The sequence below is a fragment of the Bidens hawaiensis genome, unplaced genomic scaffold (assembly GCF_021521415.1).
Source record: "Bidens hawaiensis isolate Kalapana, Puna unplaced genomic scaffold, B.hawaiensis_p1.1 tig00009543_1, whole genome shotgun sequence".
In the NCBI taxonomy this organism is placed as follows: Eukaryota; Viridiplantae; Streptophyta; class Magnoliopsida; order Asterales; family Asteraceae; genus Bidens; species Bidens hawaiensis.
In genome coordinates, this window is record NW_027491711.1 from 42,547 (window position 1) to 55,855 (window position 13,309).

A 13,309-nucleotide genomic window follows, 5' to 3' on the forward strand; every position below is an offset into this window, starting at 1 on the left:
AGGAGGACATCACTTCAAAGTGAAAAAGAAAATTTGATTTTACTTTTATGGTGTGGGTTTGAGTCTCACCTCTTCAAATGGAAAAGTCAAATTGCTCCTAAAGACACTTTTTGTTATTAGTGTTTGAACTAAAAATCTCTTATGTAGACAATCGATGTAAGATTTGTGTAAGGTTAGGCTATTAATCTTATCTTTATCATTACAACGGTGGAGGTTTGTAATCACTTCTTGCATGACGGATATAGGTATGTTTGTTCTACAATAGTTTTTAAGTTAATAATATTTTAACTTGGAAAATGATTAGCTAAGGAAGTAATTACAAAAGTGGGCCATCGATGTGACAGACCCATTTCCCACAGCAGCAGGGAACGTTCAGTTTCTAGTGGTAGCCATCGACTACTTCACCAAGTGGATAGAAGCAAAACCCTTAGCCCAAACAACCGCAAAACATATCAAAAAATTTATTTGGGAATTTATTATTTGTCGTTTTGGACTTCCACAGAATTTGGTGAGCGATAACGGCACCAACTTTGCTGACAAGAAGCTACAAAAGTGGCTGGAAGAACTTCAAATCACCCACACCTTTACCTCAGTGGCGCACCCGCAGGGTAATGGTGAGGTGGAAAGAGCAAATAAGAGCATCGTCGACGGCATAAAGAAAAGACTATTAGAACACAGATCCGGCTGGGTGGACGAAGTTCCACACGTCCTTTGGGCAAACAGAACGCTGAAAAAGGTCAGTACCGGAGAAACCCCGTTCAGCCTCACTTATGGCACTGAAGCCATGGTCCCGGTCGAAATTGGTTTACCCTCACCAAGGGTCTTGATTCAGCCAGAAGACAATGATGCGGAAAGACGGTTAGACCTTATGCTAACCGAAGAACGCAGAGACTTAGCCGCAGCGCGTGAAGAGAACTACAAGCGACAAATGCAAAAGTACTACAACACGCGGGTAAAACTCTGCAACTTCAATGTCGGAGACTACATACTGCGTAACAACGAGGCTTCGAACCAAGAACGCCCAGGAAAGCTGGCCCCGGTCTGGGAAGGGCCATACATTATCAAAGAAGTTTTGGGAAAGGGCGCATGCCGGCTCGAAAGGCTCGATGGCACCCCCATCCCAAGAACATGGAATGGAGCTCAATTACGCAAATGTTACATGTAGATCAATTCCAAACTTATAAAGAAAAGGCCTAGAGCCACTTCTAATGGAAATGATTCTCCTTTCACATTGTGTTGATAGTCTTACCTTTATACTTATTCAAAACACTGATATGCCGGTATTCACCTCATAAATAAGTGGGGAAGTAAGTCGTTGCGTGTGGAAGGCGGCAAAACCCGCATAAACACAAAAAACGGCAAAAATTTCTAAGGAAAAGATGAGGAAAACCTTCACGCAGGTCAGTTATAGGTAAAGATTGGTCATCCCACTAAATGAAAGTGACGGTCCTACCCGCACATTCATGATAGAGGAAACTGAACGTCAACCTATTGACAACCGCGCGTCGAAAGGTTAACTTATTCAAAACACTGATATGCCGGTATTCACCGCATAAATAAGTGGGGAAGTAAGTCGTTGCGTGTGGACGGCGGCAAAACCCGCATAAACACAAAACGGCAAAAATTTCTAAGGAAAACATGAGGAAAACCTTCACGCAGGTCAGTTATAGGTGAAGTTTGGTCATCCCACTAAATGAAAGTGACGGTCCTACCCACACAATCATGATAGAGGAAACTGAACATTAACCTATTGACAACCGCGCGTCGAAAGGTTAACTTATTCAAAACACTTGGAAAATTGCTAAGTTAAACTAAAGTATGCATGAGCGAATCATATATTGTTTATGAGGCAAAACAAGTGCCAAGTTAAACTATAATATGCATGAGCAAGTCATATAACGTTTATAAAGCAAATCAAAAAGATTCAAAAAGATTCAAAGATTCAAAAATAAGAGGGAATATACCCCCTTACCTTGGTAACCAAGAAACCGTAAGACAAGTGCGGGTACAGTGTCAAGGCGAAACCCTTCACATACTTAGCACCTGCAGGGAATTGAAGCCAAGAATACCTTGGTAACCAAGAAACCGTAAGACAAGTGCGGGTACAGTGTCAAGGCGAAACCCTTCACATACTTAGCACCTGCAGGGAATTGAAGCCAAGAATACATTGGAAGTCAAGTAACTATAAGACGAGTGCGGGTACAGTGTCAAGGCGAAACCCTTCACATACTTAGCACTTGCAGGGAATTAAAACCAAGAAGGATCTTCTGGGCCATGCTTGTGGAAAGGGAAATAACATCCCCGCAAAGCGGGAACGTTGAGAACTAGATTGTTTGAAGCTCCAAGATGGAATTGGTTGTTTAACATAATTGATCAGTATGTCTAAAACTACCAAAACCTCGTGGAGAATCTACACAAGTGAAACTCAACGCTTCTGACTTGCGAGGAGGTTACATACCTACCCGCATCATACCCAAAGATCAAGCAGAAAAGTCGGGAATTTCTGCACGTGACATTAGGAAACCCGCGGGAAGAATCCCCACGGAGAACCTTAAAACTAAAAACCCTTTTCAAAACCCCTTGCTTAAGTCCAAAAGTTCACCTCACTTATTAACAATTCATGAGAAGAACATTGGACTGGGGGGACTTGAAGAGGTAGGTCCCAGCAGAGCCCAGTTGGACCCGCAAGACTCACCTTGAAGAGGGACGTCTGCGCAAAGACCAACTGTTTCCGCAGGACCCACCATGCTCAGAGATGAAGACCTTACGCGCATACGCCAGCTGTTCCCGCAGGAAAAGCCTCACAATGATGAAGTACCCCGCCTGTTCCCGCAGCTGCGGATACAAGCCATCAGCGGAGGCTACCCGCACTAATAGTAAGGCTACACGCACAAGGCACTAACTCTCAATAATTCAGTAATGTCACCTGATGAAGGAATGAGCAAGGCGGGAATACTCCCGCCCAAATGAGCCAGTTCGTACGCTTCTGGAGGATCTTTTGTACTATACCTGCCAAGGTATGGACAAAATAGACAAGATCTGACCAAAGCAGCCCATCACAGGGTGACAGCTCACTGACAACAGTACGACGAGCAGCACGCTCTTGTACTTAATGTCACTATCAGCCGTTGCCTACTCACCAACCCTCATCGTGGCACGTACATAGCCTGCAGTTGGTGGAAAAGGAATAGTACACAGCCGGCCATGTCACTATCAGCCGCTGCCTACCCACCAACCACCAGCACGGCACGTGCGTAGCCCACAGTTGGTAGAAAATGAATATTATACAGCTGACTGTACCTGCTTGGAAACCTACCTTCGGCTATAAATACTCCAACACCTTGGAACGGTATCATTATCTTATTATCATATATCATATATCTTATACCATCATATATCTGCTCTAGCTATTTCTCTTAATATACACTTATATTCAGAGCAATCTAGTCTGATTCTCACGCCGGAGGGTGGTCACAAGGAGGTACCCCCCCTTCTCAGTGACGAGCTCACGGTGTCTGTTTTGCAGGTCATCAGAAGAATAACCATCTTTGCCGGATCTAACCCTCGTGGGAAACATCTACTTGACCCTAAGATTATCCGTAATCTGCCGGGGTCACTTAGTGTTTCTTCACGGATATAGGTATGTTTGTTCTACAATAGTTTTTAAGTTAATAATATTTTAACTTGGAAAATGATTAGCTAAGGAAGTAATTACAAAAGTTTAATTAAAGAGTTATCAGTTTCCTCGTGAATATCTAGAAGTTTGTTGAATTTTAAAAACCGTTACATTTTCGTTCAATCCATTTTAACATTTATAGTTGAAGTCATAATTATCAAGTGGCAGAATAGGAAGAAAAAAAATTCGGACGACTCGTTCACAACAATATCGTCTCTTTAGCATTACTAAAAGGGCAAATACCATAAAAAACTAACATACTTTCTGTTTTTTCTTATAAAAGCCCCTTAACAATTTTTTGCATATAAAAGTCCTTATACATGTTAAGTTTGAACGCAATTGTGAAAAAAAAAATTAAACAATTTGAAAATGATATTTTCGGTTTTTTATCCAAACTTTCGATTATATAATCTTAGTCTGATTATATAGATGTATGATTTTGATCGAACTTACCGTGGATTTCCATTATGTATGAGTTTGTCAATTTTGATATAATCTTTAAGCAACCAAGCTTTTCTTTTCTTTTGATTTTCCATTCACCACAACTTTTGAAAATTAAAATCTTGATTTAATATTTGCTTGTCTAGTAATTATTTATGAAGAATAATTAAATTTCAATATATTTAATTTCGGATCAGACAATTAAGAGTTGTGCTTATTGAGTTATTTCTCCTAGGCTTCGTTCTTATAGGTTCTTTTTTACCTTACCTCGTATATATTTTTTTGTAGCCGGGTTGTTTTCATAAAACAAGTTGGATGACCAGTTCAAAGTTACTTTAATATATTCATAATTGTGTTCAAACTTAACATGTACAAGGACTTTTACGTGCAAAAAATTGTTGGGAGATTTTTATAAGAAAAAAAAAAGAGTATGTTGGTTTTTTATGGTATTTGCCCTTACTAAAACTGAAAATCTTTACATTTTTCTTAGACGAATTAAGTTTAGTTAAAAATTTTATACTTTAAAGAATGTACGTTCCACATTTTAAGCCTTAAATATAATGATTTGCTACCTTTCGAGCTCTTGAAATAAAAATATACTCTAAAAATCAAAATATAATGCAACAACTTACAAGCAACAACCATTTTTCAAAGAAAAATGAATATTAGAATTTTATAACACACGTAGACTTTGAAACTTCAAAAGTCAATTGGTACAAATAAACTCACAATAATATTAACAAATTTAATAAAATATGTGCTACGGATATTAAATTACTCTCTCTAATCATCTTTTCATTGACGTTGAACAATAATATAACACAACCAAATGTGTAACGAAAAAAATAAAAATATAAATAAATACCAATGTTATTTGTAATTACGGCACGGTTGTTATTTATTTAGCACCACAAGTCTTATCAGTTTTCTGTTGACGCCTACCAGAACACCTAATTAGTTTCAGTTTGTTGGATCCATTCTAGAGAGAGAAACCTTAAATCAAGCAGATTCTAGAGAGAGAATAAAAAGTAATCAGTTTCAGATGATTTGGTATATATGTCTTTAAAGTCTTTGCTTTTGCTTATGAATTTTATTATCCTTTTATGATCTTGATTCATTTTGGGTTATTATTATTATTATTTGCAGAAATTGATCAAGCATGGAAGATGGAACAATTACAGGTTTAAATAAATTAGCTACACCTTCATATTTGGTGGTGGCGTTAGCCGTAAACGGAAGTAAGAAAACCAAACATGTTGTCAAATGGGCATTGGATAAATTTGTTCCAGAGGGTATGCTTCTGGTCAAGCTGTTCTTCATTCGTCCTAGAATCACCAGAGTCCCGACACCAAGTGAGTTGACTTTTCAAGGTTGGTTAATGTTTTGATATAAAAACATGTTTTATTGTTGGGTGGGAATTTAATGTTGTTCTTGCAGTGGGTTTGGTTCCTGTTTCTCAAGTGAGAGAGGATTTTGTGATGGCTTATAGGAAGGAAGTTGAATGTGAGGCATATGAGAAATTGCTTCCTTTCAAGAACATGTGTGCTAGGAGAAAGGTTTGAGCTCTTTTTTTAATTTTTTTTTTTTAAATTTTATTTTGTTGATATTATGAGCCATTAAAAAATGATTTAATAAAGTAACTTTTTGAGAGCAAAATTGGAATATTATTAAACGCTTTTAACTATTTTTTATCATCGTTTCATAGGGAAAATCTATTTTTGGCATGTTTGGTGTTATGTGTTTTTTTATAGTAAAAAAGTGAAGTAAATGAAAATTGCTAAATTGGGGAAAAACTATGAATGCCAAAATGATGGCTCCAAGTGATGGAATTTGGGTTTAACAGTTAGAGGCAAGCGGCAAACCGCCTTTGATGGTTTGTTAAAATGTCTGGCTTGTTGAGGCGTTTTTGTCTATTACTTATGGGCCCTTTTACTTAGGATAGAGTGGATGTTATGCTCGTTTAAGTTGGTACCTTTTCTGGTCTCATATGTTTTTGTTTCGTTGCTCCAAATATCTATTGAATTGAGTAAATGAACTCTTTTAGAGGAAATTTTGTATATTATTAAATGACTTGTTTCATAGGGAAAATATTTTTGGCATGTTTGGCAACTTAACGGTAAAAACAAAATAGATAAAGATTGCTAAAATTAGGGAAAAATTGTCAGTGCCAAAATCAAGGTTCTAGATGATGAAATTTGAATATGACGGTTGGATTAAACCGCCTAATCCTATGGTGGTTTGTCACAGAGTCAGGCTTGTTGAGACGTTTCTGTCTGTTATTATTGTGGGCCTTTAACTCCGAATAGAGTGAAAGTTATGCTTGCTTTAAGTTTGTATCATTTCTGGCCCGTTTGTTCTTGTTCAGTTGCTCCAAGTATGAATCTGTCATCTCTAGTAAACAATCTAAGGATTTTTTTTTTTGAGTGTAGGTGGAGGTGGAAATTGTGCAAATTGAATCAGATGATGTTGCAGAGGCAATCAAGCAAGAAATTGGGAAAAACAAGATTAATAAACTAGTGATTGGAGCTTCATCTAAAAGCATATTCTCGAGGTATCACATTCTTTCTAGACAATTTTGTTTTCTTCATATGCTTATAGATGTTTTTATTTTTGGTGTGTTAGGGGGCAGAATCTGTCATCAAGAATCTCTGAAAGCATTCCGGGCTTTTGTACGATTTATGTTATTTCAAAAGGGATATTATCTTCACTCAGGGCTGCTGATTCTGATACCATTGGATCCAGTAAAGATGACAGCAATTGTAACACCCCGGCCCGGTTAGGGCTGACGTGTCACTCGATACGGTAATAATAGACATTAAAAACGTTTTCAATAAAATCTTAACCCTAATTTTATAATCGCACAACGGTTCAAAACATTCAAATTAAAATGCTCGACAAAACGACAAAAAATAAAGTTGTTTCACTCAAAAGATCTTTTATTAAGTTCCCTTGTTTTCCAACGTCTAGCCATTTTCCGTTTACTCTCTTATCACACATTTCCCCAGTTCCCTTGAGTACCTAAAACAAATAAAGGAAACACAAAACAAAGAAACACGGCTGAGCCAAAATTTGCCCAGTTACGGAGAAAACAATAACCATAACAATAGATGATGAAGAACAATACGATACAATGAATGATCAAGAGAGAAACCAATAAAGTATGCGAGCCGGGTAACAGTAACAATACGCTGAACGATCAGTTATGAGTCAGTACAATAACAATATATCTATGGAAATACCCATGTGAGCCAGTAACAGTAACAGTATGCACATTAGCTGCAGACTAATGCACCAATAATTTAAGTGAGATAGGAATGTGGGCACACACACCTAACCATCTCACTCCAGTAACAGTTTACCTAGGATCGATCCATACGCCTCTCAGTAATCAGTAAATCAATAAGTGCTCTCGTCGCACAATAATATAGAGACGTTGTGGACTAATCGCTCCGCCACAGATAGATCACGTCAAAGGTGCCTCGATTGACGCCCTATGTTCTCATAGGTGAATAAATGCTCGGGTATTGAGGTCAAATAGAAGACACTAACAATAACCAATATCAATATAAGATAACTCAATAACAATAAGTCAATGTACAATGGTCTATTTGGAACATGCAATAATGATCGCAATAAAATATATTCTATTGCATGCATTTCAGTTATCAATTTAACAATAGCAATATAACAATTTGCAATATATAATGAAACGACTTAATAAGGATGACAATGACACGATACTATGAAACGGATCAAAAACTATGATAAGACTAACAACTCAAGAAACGATATATTACGAAAACAAGGACATAATATGACGCTACCAGTGTAAGGCCACAAAACCCATACACTATGAGATCGATTAAAACAATATTTACGCTATAATTTAAATACCACAGAATCCGTACCTTAATTGATGAGCAAGAACACAATAAATATAAGTACTCCTTAACTGGCACGTGATCCTACAATATTTCATTGCAACTTAGATCATATTTTAGTATTCATGCATTAATTAAATATTTGGTTATGTTCACTGTATGTTTATCCATTTTCACTATAGTTAGTCAATCCGGTAGTTATGTTATAAACTTTAACTGGGATTGCCTCTCTTTCTATCTTCGGAGGTTACCATATTTTTTTTTCCCTTAACAATCATTGTTATTTATAGAGTTGTTTATTTAATACCCGGTTTGTATATTTTTACAAAAAAACAAATGAAGCACTATATTATCACCTGTGCTTGTCAGCTTTTCCAAAACCTTGTAAGGTTTGTTATAGAAAATAAAAGGAATCAATTGGCCATATGTGAAATTATGGTGTATACTAGTAGAGCCCACGACATTTTATGTTTTTATTTATTTATTTATTTATTATTATTATTATTATTATTATTATTATTTTAAACAATCAGTATGGTTCGCGAAGTGCGGTTTAAACATGTATAATTCAATTTGAAAACAAATGGATTAACAAATGATCATGGATGAAAACTGTTTTCCAAAAATTATTAACCTTGCTCCATCTTTTAACCCAATAACTTTATATTTTGGATACTTCGTTCAAAACGGTAGGAACAAAACAGAGAACATAAATCAATCGCGTATTAGGCTGTTACCTTCGATGGTGGCAGATTCGTAGCGGTGGCGGTACTTAATCCGTTGCAGTGGCGGTGATGGCGAGTGGTGTTCCTGTTGCCGGCAAGTGGTGGTGGTGGATTCCAACAAGCTGTTGGGGAATGGTCGAAGCAGGCGATGAATATGGAATTATTTCCGGTGAGTCGGGTGGTGGCCGAGAGTAAAACCAATTTAGGGTTATTAGATGAAGATGCCGTTCGTTTGTTGATTTAGGTTTATTAGTAATACGATTATACAAGTTGGAAGGAAACACATGGAAGTTCCGTTTCCTCCGGCTTAAGAAAACGTATATTATGCATGTTTCCAAATTGACTTTTAAGAGATGGCACTAGTAGCCCTTTAACTTATACTTTTAATTATTTGATAATTTGTACATTAGACCTTTTAGTTTAGCAAAAGTTAACTTAGCTCTACAATCATTTAAAATGCTCAATTAACTTAACGGTCTTTTGGTCTTACGAGGTATTAACTCTTATAATAATCGAAATTACAGTTCGACATGCAAAATTTTATTATTTTTTCGCATTCCGTTAGTCGACATCTTTACTCGGTCGGCTCTACTTATTATCTATTCATAAATATTCGACACATTAATAAGATATTTAATATTTTAGGGTTTTCGTATTTTCGTATGTTATAGCAATAGCAGGGATTCAAGTTATGCCACCAATTCTTCAAGTCTTGCACCAAGCTACCGAACAGGTACCGTTTTGACTTCAAGTTTAGGAGACTAGTTTTTACTTCCAGATTCCATATGAATTCTTCAAAAGAATTCATAAATTTGTGGACCCATTACAGACCGCGATAAGTACTACCAACTAACCAACAGAAAAAAAAGTATATATGGTGTTAAATAAAAGCGAAACTCCATATCATTTTCGATTTCAAAAATTCATACGTTTGATCTCAAAAGTCAAGATTTGTTTTATAGTGTTATTTGTATGTGTGACAGAGTGGACAGACCAAGGTTCTGCTACTTCTTACTCTCAGTCGTTTTCAAATTCACTACCGATGCAACGTTTTGAAGCACTTTCGTCTATAAACCGAACCCTTCTAAAGAAACCTTCTTTAGAAAGTTCTGAAAATAAGTTTCTTGATGAGGGAGATGACGCAACGGTTTCTAATGCGAGTAACAGAAGCTTCTTGAGTGAAAACCAATCTTGGACATCTGATCAAGATTCCATAACAGAAGTACCTTCGGAAATTTCATCTGAAATTCAGGTCTCTTTCTATCTTTTATGCCTTTTTAAATGTGTTTTCATGTCTTGTATTAATCTTTATGACTTGAAAAGAGTTCTACGCAGGATAATAATGGTATTAACTTTGAGCTGGAAAAATTGAGAGTTGAGCTCAGACACATTCACGGGATGTATGCAATTGCACAAAGTGAGACACTTGACGCATCTAGAAAGGTAATTATAATAAGTCAAATCTTGAAGTCAAACCATATACTTAGACATGATTGAGTATCTGCAGAATTTATCACAAATTCTAGTTCTTTTATAGTTCTCAGTAAAATGTGCATTTGGTTATCACAAGATTCTCCAAATAATTTAGGAACTGCTTCAGTTTTTGAAAATGAAATCTAGCCCGTTTGACTTTAACAAAGTCTAGTAAATCTTGAACTAAAACATGCTGCTTTGTGTCACAGCTGAGTGATGTTGAAAAGCTGCAACAAGAGGAATCAACTAAACTCAAAGAATTAAAACTTAAAGAACAGCAAGCAAAAACATTAGCTGAAGAAGAAAGGAAGCAACGCGAGGCTGCTAAACGGCTGGCTGAATATGCAAAAGACTGTCTCAGAAGAGAAGCTGCTTTAAGAAAAGACGCGGAAGAGTCGGTTTTACATGATTCCCGAGAGAAGCAGAAGTTTCAAGATGCCATAACTGGAACTTCATTGCGGTACCACGAGTTCACGTGGGAAGAAATTGTGGCGGCTAGTTCTTCGTTTTCTGATGATCTTAAAATTGGAACTGGGGGAAATGGAACCGTGTATAAATCGAGCTTTCATCATACGGTTGCTGCGGTTAAAGTTCTTCATTCTCAAGAAGCTCATAGAACCAAACAGTTTCAACAAGAGGTATGAACTCCAAATTTTTGCAGAACTTGATTTTTTTTTTAATTTCATGAATTCTCTCAAGAAAATTGATAAACTACTCAATGATTAAGACATTAAATGACTGACCTTTTATTGGGAATTTTTTACATTTGGCATGTAATGTATTACTATGTTTTCAAAATTGCAAACCATAAAATCCACACTGAAATTAAAAACATCATATAGACGCGCTAATCAAGTCAATCAGATATTTACGCATTTTAGTAAATGTAAGAATTCAGAGGCTGAAAAACAAGGAAAACTATGGGTGCAAACGAGCTAGGCCCAGCCCGAGCTCGTCTAGGCTCGTGCTTGGCTCATGAGTAGTTTTTCAAGCTAAGGCTCGACTCGTTTATTATTTATTTATTTATTAACTAGTTTATAGTTATTTTTTTAATATTCTAATTATAGTTTTATATATAACACAATATATATGTTTTTAGTTATTTTGTTATAATTTTATATATAATATACATTTTTTTAAATGGAATCATTTAGGCTGGCCAACCACCTCAAGCTCCATAAGTGAAGCTTGGGCTTGCGCTTGTTTGTTAAACAAACTTATTTTTAGGTTTAAACAAGCTAATCTCGAGTAGCTCATGAGTGACTTGGCTCGTTTAAACCTCTGGCCCTAATTGATAGAATTTGGCCCCAAAACTCTGCTAACTCTTGTATCTGTTCCGTACTTCCGCATCATTTCTGAATAGTTGAGTTTTATTTTTGCAGCTTGAAGTATTGAGCAGAATCCGGCATCCACATCTGCTTATTTTGATTGGTGCGTGTGTGGATCATGGTTGTCTAGTATACGAGTACATGGAAAACGGGAGCTTGGACGAGCGATTATTTCGCAAAAACAATACACCACCGATCCCATGGTTCGATCGGTTCCGCATCATATGGGAAGTAGCATCAGCTCTAAATTTCCTTCATAACACAAAACCAAAAGCAATCATTCATCGAGACCTAAAACCTGCAAACATACTTCTTGACAGAAACCTCGTCAGCAAAATCGGGGACGTTGGTCTCTCAACAATGCTTCAATCCGACTTCTCTTCCACTTCCACGATTTACAAAGACACGAGTCCATCTGGAACCCTTTGTTACATTGATCCAGAGTATCAACGGACAGGATTAGTTTCTACAAAATCTGATGTTTATGCTCTTGGTATGGTGATACTGCAGCTGTTGACTGCAAGACCAGCTATTGCGTTGACCCATGCAGTGGAAACCGCTTTTGAAAATGATGATTTAGCCGGTATGTTGGATCCAGATGCGGGTGAATGGCCGGTTGAGGAAACCAAGGAGTTAGCGGTTTTGGGGTTGAGTTGTGCCGAGCTTAGAAGAAAAGACAGGCCTGATTTGAGAAACCAGGTTCTTTCCGTATTGGAACGACTAAAAGCATTTGCGGATGAAGCTCCAAGATCGACATTTGTGTCTCGAACCGCCCCTCCTAACCACTTCATATGCCCAATACTTAACGTAAGATTGTGTCACTCTTTGTTTCGGTGTTTTCAAATAACATAAGTTTTATGATATTCTAATGATGTTTTGATTCAGGATGTTATGGATGATCCTTGTGTTGCCGCTGATGGCTACACATACGATCGCAAGGCAATAGAGCAATGGTTTGAGGAGAGTGATAGCTCCCCAATGACTAATTTACCGTTGACGAGTAGGAGCTTAACGCCTAATATCACACTTCTCTCCGCAATCATGGAGTGGAAATCGACAACATAATTGTTTTGAGTGAGACTTTTAGGATGCAACCTGATGGTTTTTAGATTGTTTTATGTACATGTGTTTCATTTATCTATATGTTAGATGGTCTTCTCTAGGATTCTTTAGTTAAGAAATTTATTAACTCAATCAAGACCAAGATTGAAAACACATCTCAAATGCAAGCTTGTAATTTTATTTTATACAATGATTATCAAATTTCAAAGAAATTTGTGAAACCTATTACAACTTTACCACGTGTTTTCGTAATCGCTTATGTAACATAACATATAGCAACAATATTTAAGTGTTACATCCTAAATCGTATACCTTGACTATTTTACTCAAGAGACAGAAATAAGCAATCCTCCATGATTTACTGATTATTAACGAAGCCACAAGGATCCAAAATCCAACAATAAATCCAAGCACTGTGCTAATAATTAACCCCCAATCTGCTCCATGTGATCTATCGTCTTTCCTTAGGTCTCCTAAATCAAGTTCATAAACTGGTGCACAATCACTGGCTAGTGGAGCTCCACAAAGTTTGTTTCCAAAGAAGCTAGACTCATTTAAGTTCTGAATCTGGGTACTTACCAGAATTCTTCCTATCAAGTTATTGTAGGACACGTTAAAACTACTTAAGAAATTCAACATTGACAAACTCATAGGAAGATCATCAGAAAGATTGTTTACGGATAAATCAAAAGACTCAAGTGATTTCATGTCTCCTATCTTATC

The 13,309-nt window shown here is 36.8% G+C and overlaps 1 protein-coding gene across 1 annotated transcript; it reads left to right on the plus strand.

Moving 5' to 3' along the window:
• The first annotated feature begins 5,274 nt into the window (after positions 1-5,274).
• Positions 5,275-12,695, plus strand: LOC143532772 (U-box domain-containing protein 35-like). Its single transcript, XM_077027724.1, has 10 exons — positions 5,275-5,469; positions 5,555-5,673; positions 6,547-6,668; positions 6,740-6,919; positions 9,395-9,456; positions 9,707-9,975; positions 10,059-10,166; positions 10,406-10,834; positions 11,579-12,331; positions 12,410-12,695. The coding sequence occupies exons 1-10, from the start codon at positions 5,277-5,279 to the stop codon at positions 12,587-12,589; spliced, it is 2,415 nt and encodes an 804-aa protein (XP_076883839.1). The 5' UTR covers positions 5,275-5,276; the 3' UTR covers positions 12,590-12,695.
• Positions 12,696-13,309: the final 614 nt, after the last annotated feature.

Bases quoted from the DNA above. Each gene is read 5' to 3' on its own strand.
- LOC143532772 (XM_077027724.1), top strand. From the start codon at position 5,277: ATGGAAGATGGAACAATTACAGGTTTAAATAAATTAGCTACACCTTCA. The intron at 9,457-9,706 runs GTACCGTTTTGA...TATGTGTGACAG, and splicing joins TGCACCAAGCTACCGAACAG to AGTGGACAGACCAAGGTTCT. The intron at 10,835-11,578 runs GTATGAACTCCA...TTATTTTTGCAG, and splicing joins CCAAACAGTTTCAACAAGAG to CTTGAAGTATTGAGCAGAAT.